The sequence below is a fragment of the Lonchura striata genome, chromosome 1 (genome assembly GCF_046129695.1).
Source record: "Lonchura striata isolate bLonStr1 chromosome 1, bLonStr1.mat, whole genome shotgun sequence".
NCBI classification, from domain to species: Eukaryota; Metazoa; Chordata; class Aves; order Passeriformes; family Estrildidae; genus Lonchura; species Lonchura striata.
In genome coordinates, this window is record NC_134603.1 from 34,864,566 (window position 1) to 34,876,642 (window position 12,077).

The window sequence follows — 12,077 nt, forward strand, 5'->3', positions numbered from 1 at the left end:
GCTTGGTTCCGCCGGCGGCCCGGGGCGGCGGTGCGCGGCCGGGAGCGCGGCCGGGCCATGGCGGCGGCGGGCAGCGGCGCCTCCGGGAGCGGGATGGCGCAGAAGACGTGGGAGCTGGCGAACAACATGCAGGAGGCGCAGAGCATCGACGAGATCTACAAGTACGACCGCAAGCAGCAGCAGGAGATCCTGGCGGCCAAGCCCTGGACCAAGGAGTGAGTGGCAGGGGGCGGCAGGGCGGGCGGGCGGTTTGGGCGGTGAGGAGCGGCCTGACGGGATGGCTCTGCCTTCCCTTCCGCGGCCTCTGCCTTGTTGCAGCCACCATTACTTCAAGTACTGCAAGATCTCTGCGCTGGCGCTGCTGAAGATGGTGATGCACGCCAGGTCCGGCGGCAATCTGGAGGTGATGGGGCTCATGCTGGGCAAGGTGGACGGGGAGACGATGATCATCATGGACAGCTTCGCCCTGCCCGTGGAGGGCACCGAGACCCGCGTCAACGCGCAGGCCGCCGCCTACGAGTACATGGCTGCCTACATCGAGAACGCCAAGCAGGTAAGGACAGGTGGCAGGGGGTTCTGACCGCCCCCCGTGGAGATCCTGTGCCTCTTGTGAGCTTCAGGAACATACCTGGGGCGTTCCAGGCTTCCTCCCTCCCCCAGAGAGGAAGTGCCTGCCCGGTTGTCCTGTCTCTCCTCAAACATGGCAGTGAGAACTGTCAGCAGCACGGAACGCAGGGGCCTGTAAACATTTTCACATACATATTTCTCTGACTTACAGTAGGTCATCAGAGGTTGGACACGATGATCTTGGAGGTCTTTTCCAATTTAATGATTCGTTGGAAAGTAGTGCATTCTCCTTCCCTTTGAAAATTACTTTCATTGCTGAGGAAGTGTTCTTATGGCTGCTGGTTGTGCGACATAGTGTGTTTCTAAAACAACCGATACTTCTTTCTAAAAACAGTATGCAGAATTAAATATATGTGTGTGTTGGACTACTTAGTATTTATAGATCAGAATTATGACATTCATTCTTACCTTCTGAGATCTTAGTGTATGGTATGCTGCTCTATTCCATTAAAAAAGACGTTTGTGAAGAAAATGTCAGTGAAGGAATAAGTAAGTTTCAGTGAAAATTAATTATTCATATTTATCATTTGGAAATTTAGATGAACTTGCTTGTCTGTTTTTCGTCTTTGTCACTTTCTATTCAAAGAGCCATGTCATATTAAAGCTGACTATACAGTGCAGTTCTCATGTGCAGAAAGATAACAGAAGTATAACTGTGCTCTGTGGCTGATATGTAAACCAGCACAGAACATCAGAGCACTTCCTGATGTGCTTCTTCCAATACAGGGCAATTCTATGCTAGAAATAAGAGTTGAAATAACTTTAACTCTCCAAGCTCAAAGAGTTTTGATACCCAGTTGACGCATTGATTTTTAAACCAGCTAAAATTAGAAGCCCTTTACATACTAAGTGGATATAACAGAGGAGTATTTGGGTTCTTTTGGAGAGTTGGACTTATGTTCATAGCCATAAATAGAATTGAAGATATGGAAATGGATGTGCATTAGGCTGAATCATAACATCAGCAAACAGTAAACATAATGCAGAGATAATTATGTTCTAGAACTCTTGTTGCAAAAAGTAGGTAACTTGAAGAGATGTCTTTGCCTAAAGATACAGTCATGCTATCTTTAAATAAAGATATATTCATAGAATCCCATTCTTAGGTAGAAATACTGAATTTCAAAGTGGTAAGTATATAGCTTAAAATTATAAACAGCTTGTCTTATGTTTAAAACAGTCCAGGTTTCTGTAGGAGTTCTTATGTGATAGGAAATGTTTATTTCCCCATTGTTTATGTTGTTCAGTTTTGTCTGTAGTTGGTTTCACAATTTTGAAAATGAACTTGTGTGCAAATAAAAGAACTCTACTTTCCTGGTGCTGTGGCAGAGCTTTCATGCTGGCTGTTTCATATTTGATTTTGGCAAGCACTTGTTCCTGGAATATTTCTTTTTATCATTAGGTGCTAGTTAATATGCATCCTCCTATAGAAATGCTTTATAGATGCTGCTGTTCCAGTTAGTTGCTTTTCCATGGACAGGATCTGGCCTTAATGTAGTTTAGATGTATCATTTGGCTTTGAAAAATAACACACGTTCTTTAGTGTTTTGTTGGTGTTTGTCATGCAAGCTGTAAAGAAAATACAAATATTCTTCACCAGTTAAAAAATACAGTAGGCAATTCATGTGTTTTGTCTCATTACCAGAGCAGCCAGTAAACAGTTCCTTAGAGAGGATTACAAAAATGAGGTTCAATGGGTGTTTATTCTCCTCGGTTTTTTTGGCTTTGCTCCTTTCTCTTCCAGTATTTTTAGAGATAGCCAGCTGTATTATTTGGAAACTCCTATTTTGAGGTTTTATCTGAGAAAAAGTTGTCCAAAACTCATAATTTGGCTTTTAAACCGGTCTCCAGGCAATAATTTCTGTCATTTCTGGTGTTTGAAAGCATACCTTTGAAGTAATTTTTTAAACCTACCACTGATCTCATAGTATGTGCCTGTGAGATATGTTACCATACTAAAAAATTAATTCTCTACTGACGTTCCCTACGTTATATGAGGTTATATATACTTGTGTTATATCGCTAAGAAATTTCTCAGCCCTGCTGAGCAGCTGCAGCTCACCATCCAGCTGTGTGGAACCTCTTCTGTACTCCAGCTGTCACTGAAGAAGGAGCCCCAGGCTCCTCGAAGGCCTTTGTTCTGTGGCAGCAGCTGTAGGAGAGAATGCCAGTGCCACTCATTGTACGGTTTCTAGGGAATATTTCCCCACGCGTGGAAATTCCCGTTTATCCTGCCGCGCCTTGCAGTGTGCTGGAAGTGCCGCTGGAGGGCAGGCGGTGCTTTGGGAATGGAGCTGGACGCTGGGGCTGTTTCCCTTCCCTGCTCTTTCTTAGGTCGGACGCCTGGAAAATGCCATCGGCTGGTACCACAGTCACCCCGGCTACGGCTGCTGGCTCTCGGGGATCGACGTCAGTACCCAGATGCTTAACCAGCAATTTCAGGAGCCCTTCGTAGCAGTGGTTGTAAGTACTGGCTGGTGGGTGATAACCCTGCACAGCACATCGTGTTGAGGGGAATAATTTTTGGATTTCTGTCTGTTAGCATTTTAGTAGTGTGTACTTTGTATTATGGAGGTGTTGGAGCCACACTTTAAACTGGTGCTGCTCCTGCTTTGCTGGCCAAATACTGGCCAAACCAGTAGTGTTGCTTGCCTAGACCATTTTCACTTCATTGTTTCAGTTATGGTATAGTTCTTAAGCATAAGGGGGTTTTAAGTATTTAGGAAATAAGGAAAATTAGTTTGAAAAAATAATTCACTGAAGGCTATTGATATTCACATCTTTTTAGAGAGTCTCATACCAAAAGAAAAAGTACTGTTTATGACAGAACTAATACAGTTTGCATGAATTACTGAAATAAAATTGCTATAAACTTAATTTAAGCCTGTAATAAAATATATGTAATGAGTATTACCTGTATTTCTGCAGATTGATCCAACAAGAACAATATCTGCAGGAAAAGTAAATCTTGGTGCTTTTAGGACATATCCTAAGGTAAATAGTTAAAATTATCTAGTGTGTGAATACTGAACTGTCTTTATATGATTGTCTGAGTTTGGTCTGCTGTGCTGTACTGAATGTTCATTCCAAAGGAAGATGTGCCTGTACGCTGGTTACTGCATGCCTTTGGATATTGGATTATGTTTATAAAGGTCGACTTCAGGTTTGGTTTTCATAGAGTTTTGGCAGTGTTAAATCAATTACACTGTCCAGATTGTGGAGCTGTCCTAAAATTATGTAGCTCCCTATAGCTGTCTTTTAATGGATATAGTTGTAGGTAGTGTGCATCAAAATTGTTTTATGTTAGTTCTTCTCTGGTATTTTTTTTGGACCTAAAACCAAATGTTAATAGGATGTTTAATATGTCATAATTTGCTTTTCATTTTAGAAGAGGAAAGTTCAAAACTACCTGCTTAACTTTTTCAAATAAATACTATGAATCTTCACAAACTAATGTACAAAAAAGTTAATTAAACAATATGGGTTAGGCTTAAAACTAAGAAATCACATCACTATTGGAGATGTAGGTCTCCAAATGCATCCTCTAATATATTTCTGGCTGTGCTATTTAATTTCAGTCCAGTGAAGTTCGGGTGTATCTTTTAAATACCCAGTTATGAATGACTCATCAAGAACTTCAGACAGCCATCCAGTAAAACAATTACCAAAATTAATTGCTTAATAAAAATTAAATTTTATAATTAACATAAATGATTGTGAGAGGTCCAGGCATTATTTTTGTGTTGACAAAAACTTAAGTTATCTTAGAACAGTTTGTGATTCAGGAGAACATTCACTTCTGTGAGCAAAATTACTTCATAAATTGAACAAGAAGAAGAATTCTGTACCTGAAAACCAAATCACATCTGGAAAATGCACATGAGAAGTATATTTTTAGGGAGTTATCACAGTTGACTGCAGGCAGTTCTTGCTTAGTCAGTAGCTGTGAACGGCACCATCTTGACTAAACAAGTAATTGAAAGTTTTAGGTGTCTCTAAGGCATATCCATGGATGTTCCTTCCCTCTTTTTCAAATCTTCCCTCAAAATTTCCAATAACAGGTAGAGAAATACTGTCTAAGAAGAAGCGTGCCCTTTCTTTGATCTAAGAAATTATTTAATCATAGCTTGTCATTTGAAAAAACTCAACTATGACCACTGATTTGCTTTTGATAAACCTACAAATGTAATGACTAGTACAGCTAGTAAAGCCAAATGTAAACCTGAGATCCAAGAAAAGTTCAAATTTCAGACTACCAGAGGAAATGTAATTTTCTCTAGCCAAAAAAAAAAAAAAAAAAAAAAAACACTAGAATTGCATAAAATAGAAGCTTTGTAAGTTTAGGCATTTTGAAAAGTCTCAGAATTACTGTGTAAGTTTTGCCTTTTGTTAAAATTTTAGGGCTATAAACCTCCGGATGAAGGTCCCTCTGAATACCAGACTATTCCACTCAATAAAATAGAAGACTTTGGTGTACACTGTAAACAGTAAGTAATAAAAAAAACTTACTAACTTTGTTTTTGTGTGTGTGTATTTAGGTTACTGATTCATTATGGAAAAGTAAGTTTCGTGTAGTGTTTCAAATTTTAAAGTTCACTGTTGCTTTAGCGCTTTTGTTTTTGTGAAAAAAAGGGTTACTGGCATTTATCAGGAGACATTTTAAGGAAGAACTCTGCAAAGATAAAGATGAACCTAATTAAAAGCTTTAACGGCTGATTTCTGAACATTTTTAAGTAGAGATGCCTTGTTGGGGCAGGGAGGAGAGGGTCAGATGTCGATTAATCAGCAGGACTGGGGAGGCTGTGATCCCACTGCTCTTCTCAGTAGGGGCAAGTGTTATGCAGCTCCTTTTCTTCCATTACTGGGAGTGTTAATTTGTAACACCACTAAAGTCTGGCTTTCAAAATAGGTACAGTAGACTGTAAGATTGTTTGCCTGTTTGTAACATTTACTGCTGCCAAGCATTCCTCAAGAAATTAGAACTGATCCATGCAAAATTGAAATCATCTGTAAGTTATTACAGTATTGAAGAACCCAAGCATGGAATAGGTTGTTAGGAGAATAATTTTTAAAGTCTTGCAATCTCATTTAACAGAGCACAGCAGTTTGTGTGGGTATTATGTATTGAATCTATATATTAATTACTTATAGAAGATCATACAGAGAATTGGAACTGGCAGTAACCTTAAGTGCTTTGAATTTTTGAAGGTATTTCCTGTTGATAAGGAATTTTTGAGTTGCGTGTATATTTGGATGTGGCAGTCAAGAAAGACATGTTTAGATGGACAGTTATTTTGTTTGCATGTTTGTTTTTAAAGGTATTATGCTTTAGAAGTCTCGTATTTTAAATCATCTTTGGATCGTAAATTGCTTGAGCTGTTGTGGAACAAGTACTGGGTGAACACTCTCAGTTCTTCTAGTTTGCTCACTGTAAGTACTGTTGTGTGCACTGATTCATTAATGAGTCTGAAAGCCAGGCCCTCTGCTGTATAGATCTAGACCCCACATTAAGAATCTGTCTGAAAAAACAAGAAGGGAAGGTTTTCTTAATCATAAATACTGAAATGTTCCTCATAACTGCTCTGTAAAAGTAGAAGGTGGGAATAACACATTTGATTTTACTGAGTTCTGTCTGTACACTTAGATTTTGTCTTAAATACTTTTTAACCTTGTATCTGTAGAGCACTGCACTGAATAACGGTGTTTAATAAGTAAACACTTAAGAAAAAATAAATTACAGAACTATTAAAACTAGGTTTACAACAGAAACAATACAGGTAGACCTTCAGTGTAACAGCTGAGCATCAAAACCTTCCCTCTGCAGAAGCCAGTTTTTTTTTTCTCTTGGTCAAAACCAACTTATTTTTACTTACTCTTACTTAGCTTAGGGCATGAATTTAAAGTAATAAACCCAATTCAGGCTTTAGGGATTGAGCATTTTTCAGATGTTCAGCTTCTGTTCTCTTAACCACCTCTCATGTTCTATATCACTTCAATATCTGCTACAGATTCAAATATGCAGAATTATACTTCTAAAAATGTTTCTCAGATTTGGTTTATTTTCTGTATAAATGCTTGAATTTATAGCTTAAATTTAAAATATTTATTACTTTCTCCTAAGAATGCTGACTACACCACTGGCCAAGTCTTCGATTTGTCTGAAAAATTAGAACAGTCAGAAGCTCAACTTGGAAGGGGCAGTTTCATGCTGGGTTTAGAGACTCATGACAAGAAGTCAGAAGACAAACTTGCAAAAGCAACAAGAGACAGGTAAGATAACACATCCATGTGTTCTTCATGTAGAAAGTATTATTTAGTTTTAAACTTTTCTCATGCCTGTAATTGTCACCTGAGACAATTAGAAATAAGAATTAGGTTATAGATAGAAATGAAAGTCTCCAGAAGTCCCTAGTTGTTTTTGAAAGTTAAAGAAAATCTTGCCTCTGTTAAACCTATGAAGAATTTTTAATTTTAGAGGGTTTGGAATAAATTTAACTCTAGTTTATTAAACAAAAAATTGCTGTAAAATTCCATCAGTATCTGGCAAACAAAAAAAAAATGTTTTCTGTCTAATGCAAAATTGTAACTTTGCTAGAAATTAGCATGTTTTTATGTGCTAATCAGGTTAAAACTAACAGTAAGTAAAATTATGGTATAGAACATGATTTTAAGAACTAGTGTTAACAGTCCAGTAAGTATTAGTTTACACTTGTCTAATACTTTTACTAATGTAAAAATTATGAATTCTTTTTTTTTTCATATTTCTTAATTAATGTATCTTTTTTTAAGAAGTAAGAAGAGGTAGGGTTTTTGTTGCTGTTTTATGTTTTTAAGAAGTAGCTTACAGATATTCTGGCCTTTATATTTTGCTACCCCACCTGACAGCAAATGCTTGCTCTTGTAAGTTAACAAACTTCTTATCATTAGGTGTACATCATTATTTTAAAGAAGTTGTAGTATTTTCCCTCAGTTTTCCTTATGTTTATTGGTGATTAGTTCTGTTTATTTTGAGCTTTGTTGAAGCTTTAAGTTGCTTCTCAGTAATACTCACATCTCTTTCCCAATTATATATATGCTTAGACTATATCATGTTAGTGTCACCATTTTTTCAAGTAAAATCTTTTAACAGAGGTTAATAATATGTAACAGCTCATAGATCTGGGTTGTTCAAGTACATTGTATTTGGCAAATTTCAGACTTTGAAAACCAAGAAATACTGCACTGTAAATGGTGGTACAAACTCAGGTCCATCTGTGGAGAAGGCAGAACTCACCTGCATGCATCTTGGGAGTATTCTGAGTGAGATGTAGTAGTTACATTTAATAAGGAAACAATTATGTAGAATTCCTTGGAACAGAGTGCAGAAATTGAACAAAATCTGGGATATTTGCATTTGCGTGTTTTCAGATTTTGGGGGTTTCTGTCCCTCTTCTCCATCACTTTATCTTGATAACAGAACAGTTTCCTGGTATTCTCTACCCCTGACACGACTTTGTTTATTTTTCTGAAAAGTTAACAGCTCTTACAAGTTTTCTAACAAACACCATCGAGTAGGAGGGTGGTTGACTTTATAACAGTTAACACTCATTTAGCCTATTTCAATTGCAGAATACATTTGCAGTGGAGTTAATGCTGTTGCTAGCTCATGGCAGCAAGGTTACGTGATACCTCCCAGTTCCTGTAGGAAAACAGAATAGCAATGCTTTAAAGTGATGAGGAGGATGGAGCTGCTGATAAGTTTGCATTGCTGTTTGGAGTCCCATAATACTGACTGCATTTTATTTCCCCCTTACTCTCACATGCTTACAGTTACTCTAAGAAATAGCTCCTTCTCTGATCATGCTCCTACATTATTTGTTGCAGCAGTTCTAGGTATTTTTCTTTAGTGTTTTTATTTAATCTTCATCAGTAGTTAGTTTATAAATTGTAAGGGATTGGAAGGAATTGTTTTTGTCAAAAATTCCGGCTTTCCTGTGCAACAGAAGCTACTATAGTTCCCAAAACAGAGTGTAACACTCCGTGTTATGTTTTTCTTCAATTAGTGATCTTTCCTAAGAGAAGAGACAGTAGAAAGCCTGTGCAGACACAATTAATTTAGGATTGTGTTCTGCCTGTGCAGGACAATTAATTTAGTGTCACCCAAATTACTCTGAAGAAGTAAGACTGCAAAGATCACTAAAGGATTGTTAGACATACCTGCTTTGGGAAGACAGTGCTCTAAAGCATTAGCATAAAGGTGCTTACACTGGGCTGTATGATAAGTTCTGTTACTGTCCATGCACATCTCTAAGCCATTTTCTAAGGGGGCGTATGTATTAGCCAAGTTGTGCTCTAAGTCAGCTTGCTTTCCCTAGGATTCCTTTATCTGTCTAATAGTAGTTTGTCCCTATTCTCCATGCCTTCAGTCCTGATTAATCTTTTGCATTTGTACAGTCTGTTTTTATTTGTTAGTTTGACACTACATTGCCCTACAGCAGCTATTGGGGAAAACTTGTATCAGTAGGAATCCTCTCATCTCTTTTAAGGTTTTGCACATTCCATATGTTGACCAGTAACTGATTTGTTCTATAAACTTCTCTTTAATGTTCTATGTAAAGTTTCTCAGAGGAACCATGGTTACTGTACTGGGCTTGGGCAAAGGAGATAAGGTAGAGAGCAGTGAGAGCCTGCAGGTATTGATAATATGAGCTGATAGCTCCATTCCCCGAAGGATTTTTTTTTTTTTGTTCAGATGACCACAGAGCCCACTTGTTATTGTTAACGTAAGATGTCACAAATTGCAAGACAGTTTTCTGGAATTGGTCTTTGTGTGCATAGTCAGTTTGCTTTTTAAGTAACAAAGAGGTATTGGCAGCAATGGCTAAATTGCTGTATATGACTGTTCCTTTCTGGACAGTTTTTAAGATTCATGGGGTTATGGGCACCCTGAACTTCCAAAACAGCTGGAGATCTTCAAATAAAATGACAGTTCAGTTTTTGTCCAACATTGAATTTATGCTTGTTTTTCAGCTGCAAGACCACCATAGAAGCTATACATGGATTGATGTCTCAGGTTATTAAGGATAAACTTTTTAATCAAATTAATATAGCTTGAAGTGCATTACCAGATGATATGTATCTCCAAAGCAGAAAATACCATATTTTCTTTTGCTTGGACTTGTTCAGTTTGGGAAATGAAGCTGAAGTGGAAAATTATTCATTTAATTTGTAGTACTTTAATATTTCCCACCTGTCTGACCAGTTTTAAAGAACAAAATGTTCCAAAATGTAGTGCAACTTTTTGTTCTTTATCATAAAACCAGTTTGCAGAATTGTTCCAGAGGAAAATAAATGTGACTTACTGGATTTTGCTCTTAGATATTTATCTCTACTATTCAACTGCAATAAAAGAATTTTGAAACTAAATGTGCGTTTTGGGCCTTGATATTTTTGGCAAACGTTTATCTTCTCTTACTCTTTTTCTTATTGTTCTGTGGAAAAGTTCTGTCTGCACAGATTAGATAGGTAACCTATGTAGTGTAAGTAGTTTGTTTCTCAGATTTTAATATCTGTGCTTAATTTTATGAATTTTAATCCCACTTGTCTATCTTTCAACAAGTTATTAAATTTAATGGAGCCTTTCCTGATCGAGGTTTACTGGTTCAGCCAGAAATAGTTTCTTTCACAGTAATGAAACATTTATGCATGGTATGACAGTATTTTGCTTATAGCTTCAATTCATGATGGACATTTTATATTTCTAAATAGTCAACTTTTGACCAGTTCTCCAGTGGAACTCATAACATGGTTAGATATTATTTTTCTCCTGCTCACCTTCTATTGCTTGTCATAAGTGACTACTTGTTGCATATAAAGGAACAAAATGAAAAATTGCCTTTGAAATACGCACTAGGCTAATTTCAGGCCACAGATACTAAATGCATTAATCATAATTTCTGGCTTACAATGTGGTGCTGCTGCAGGGCTGATCTAAGTTTGTTTTGGAGGCTTTCGTACTGCATTTCAATAATACAAGATGTTTGAATTCCTTTTTAGTTTTCATCTTTAATCCTGAGTTTCCTAGGGGTTTTGGAATGTTTACTTTTGGGATAATTTATGCTTTATACAATATGCCATTATGCTTTATACCTTAAGTAATTGAGTCTTCTTTTCAACCTTAGCTCTGCTTTCATATAGATTTTGTTTTTGTTTTGGTCTGGAAATTTTTATAGCTATTACTCATTTAGGCCTTTTTATCCAAACAGATTCCAGTGGATTTGAAGTTAAGATGTAAGTTATACAATGAAAATTTGTAATTCAGCAGGGAAATGCAGATACCCTGAAGCAGAAGTTCATCAAGAGTTTTAAAACAGCAGCATCCAACTGTATAGGAAAAATATATTTAATTGTGGCTAGTAAATTTGAGATAATTATCAGATGTGCAATTTGGTAGAACAGTTTCATTCTTCTTTCAGCCTGATAGTGGTGGTGGAAAGTCAGGAGAAGAAAGCTGTGGTATTTTAATAAGATATTTATTTTCTTGGAAATTGCACCAGTAGCCTTCTGTACAAAAAAGCACAGTATGTAATACACAGCAATTCCTTTTAAGTTCAAGGAAGACAGAGCAAGTGTACCTGGCCAGTAAACAACTTTTCTTACTTAATTTTCTTCCACAGGTCTTTGAGACTTTATATTGAGCACACAGCCATTATCCCATTCAGTGTGTGTTTACACAAAGAAGCACCCTGCTTTTGTGAGATATCTTGTATTTCTTAATAGGTATCTCTATTGCTACTTAGTAGAATTCTCTTTGCATAACATGATCCAAAAGTTTTGCACATCTTTTATCTACCTAAAATATAAAATAATAGTTTCATTTCATATTAGTCTATGACTGTATTTAAACTGTCCTTGTTTGTGATATTAGTGAACTGAATTTTTCTGTGTGTAGGCTCACACACAATGTTTTTGGTCACAGATGAAAAATACCAAGTTAATTTAAAATACCAAGTTGTTTTACAAACTATAACATACTTAATTTAAAATACCAAGTTGTTTTACAAACTATAGCAATATGAATGCTCATGTTTAAATGCTCATGTGAACAGTTGTCCATTGAGTTATAACTCAGTTCAAAGTTATACAAGCAGTGGGGCTGTACCTGTTGCTTGCATAGGATCCTTTCTGCAGTGTTCAGGAACCAGAATAACATGACCTTTGTCTTTGAACAGCCATTTTTAATGTTAGCATTATTCCAAGTTCTGAGATCAGAATGCCATGCATTGAAGATCATTACCACAAAGGAGTCATCCCCATCTACACTCACAAACAGGTGTATCCTGAACAGTGGAGAATCATTAATGGATAGATGCCTTAATTCTAACAAGCAGTTGTGAGACTTCAAAATACTAGTAATAAGGGTATTCTTGAGAACAATACATGTTGTTCAGATACATCCATTTATTCTTTCC

The 12,077-nt window shown here is 37.0% G+C and overlaps 1 protein-coding gene across 1 annotated transcript; it reads left to right on the forward strand.

The window, feature by feature from the left end:
* The first annotated feature begins 24 nt into the window (after positions 1-24).
* On the forward strand, positions 25-10,032 carry COPS5 (COP9 signalosome subunit 5). The gene is made up of 8 exons (XM_021555599.2): positions 25-215; positions 319-553; positions 2,962-3,090; positions 3,556-3,621; positions 5,029-5,114; positions 5,946-6,057; positions 6,749-6,897; positions 9,637-10,032. The coding sequence occupies exons 1-8, from the start codon at positions 58-60 to the stop codon at positions 9,719-9,721; spliced, it is 1,020 nt and encodes a 339-aa protein (XP_021411274.1). The 5' UTR covers positions 25-57; the 3' UTR covers positions 9,722-10,032.
* The last annotated feature ends 2,045 nt before the right edge of the window (positions 10,033-12,077 follow it).

Excerpts from the sequence above, each read along its gene's own strand:
- COPS5 (XM_021555599.2), top strand. The coding sequence starts at position 58 with ATGGCGGCGGCGGGCAGCGGCGCCTCCGGGAGCGGGATGGCGCAGAAG. Across the intron at positions 6,058-6,748 it reads GTTCTTCTAGTTTGCTCACT|AATGCTGACTACACCACTGG; the intron begins GTAAGTACTGTT and ends CTTTCTCCTAAG. Across the intron at positions 6,898-9,636 it reads GCAAAAGCAACAAGAGACAG|CTGCAAGACCACCATAGAAG; the intron begins GTAAGATAACAC and ends CTTGTTTTTCAG.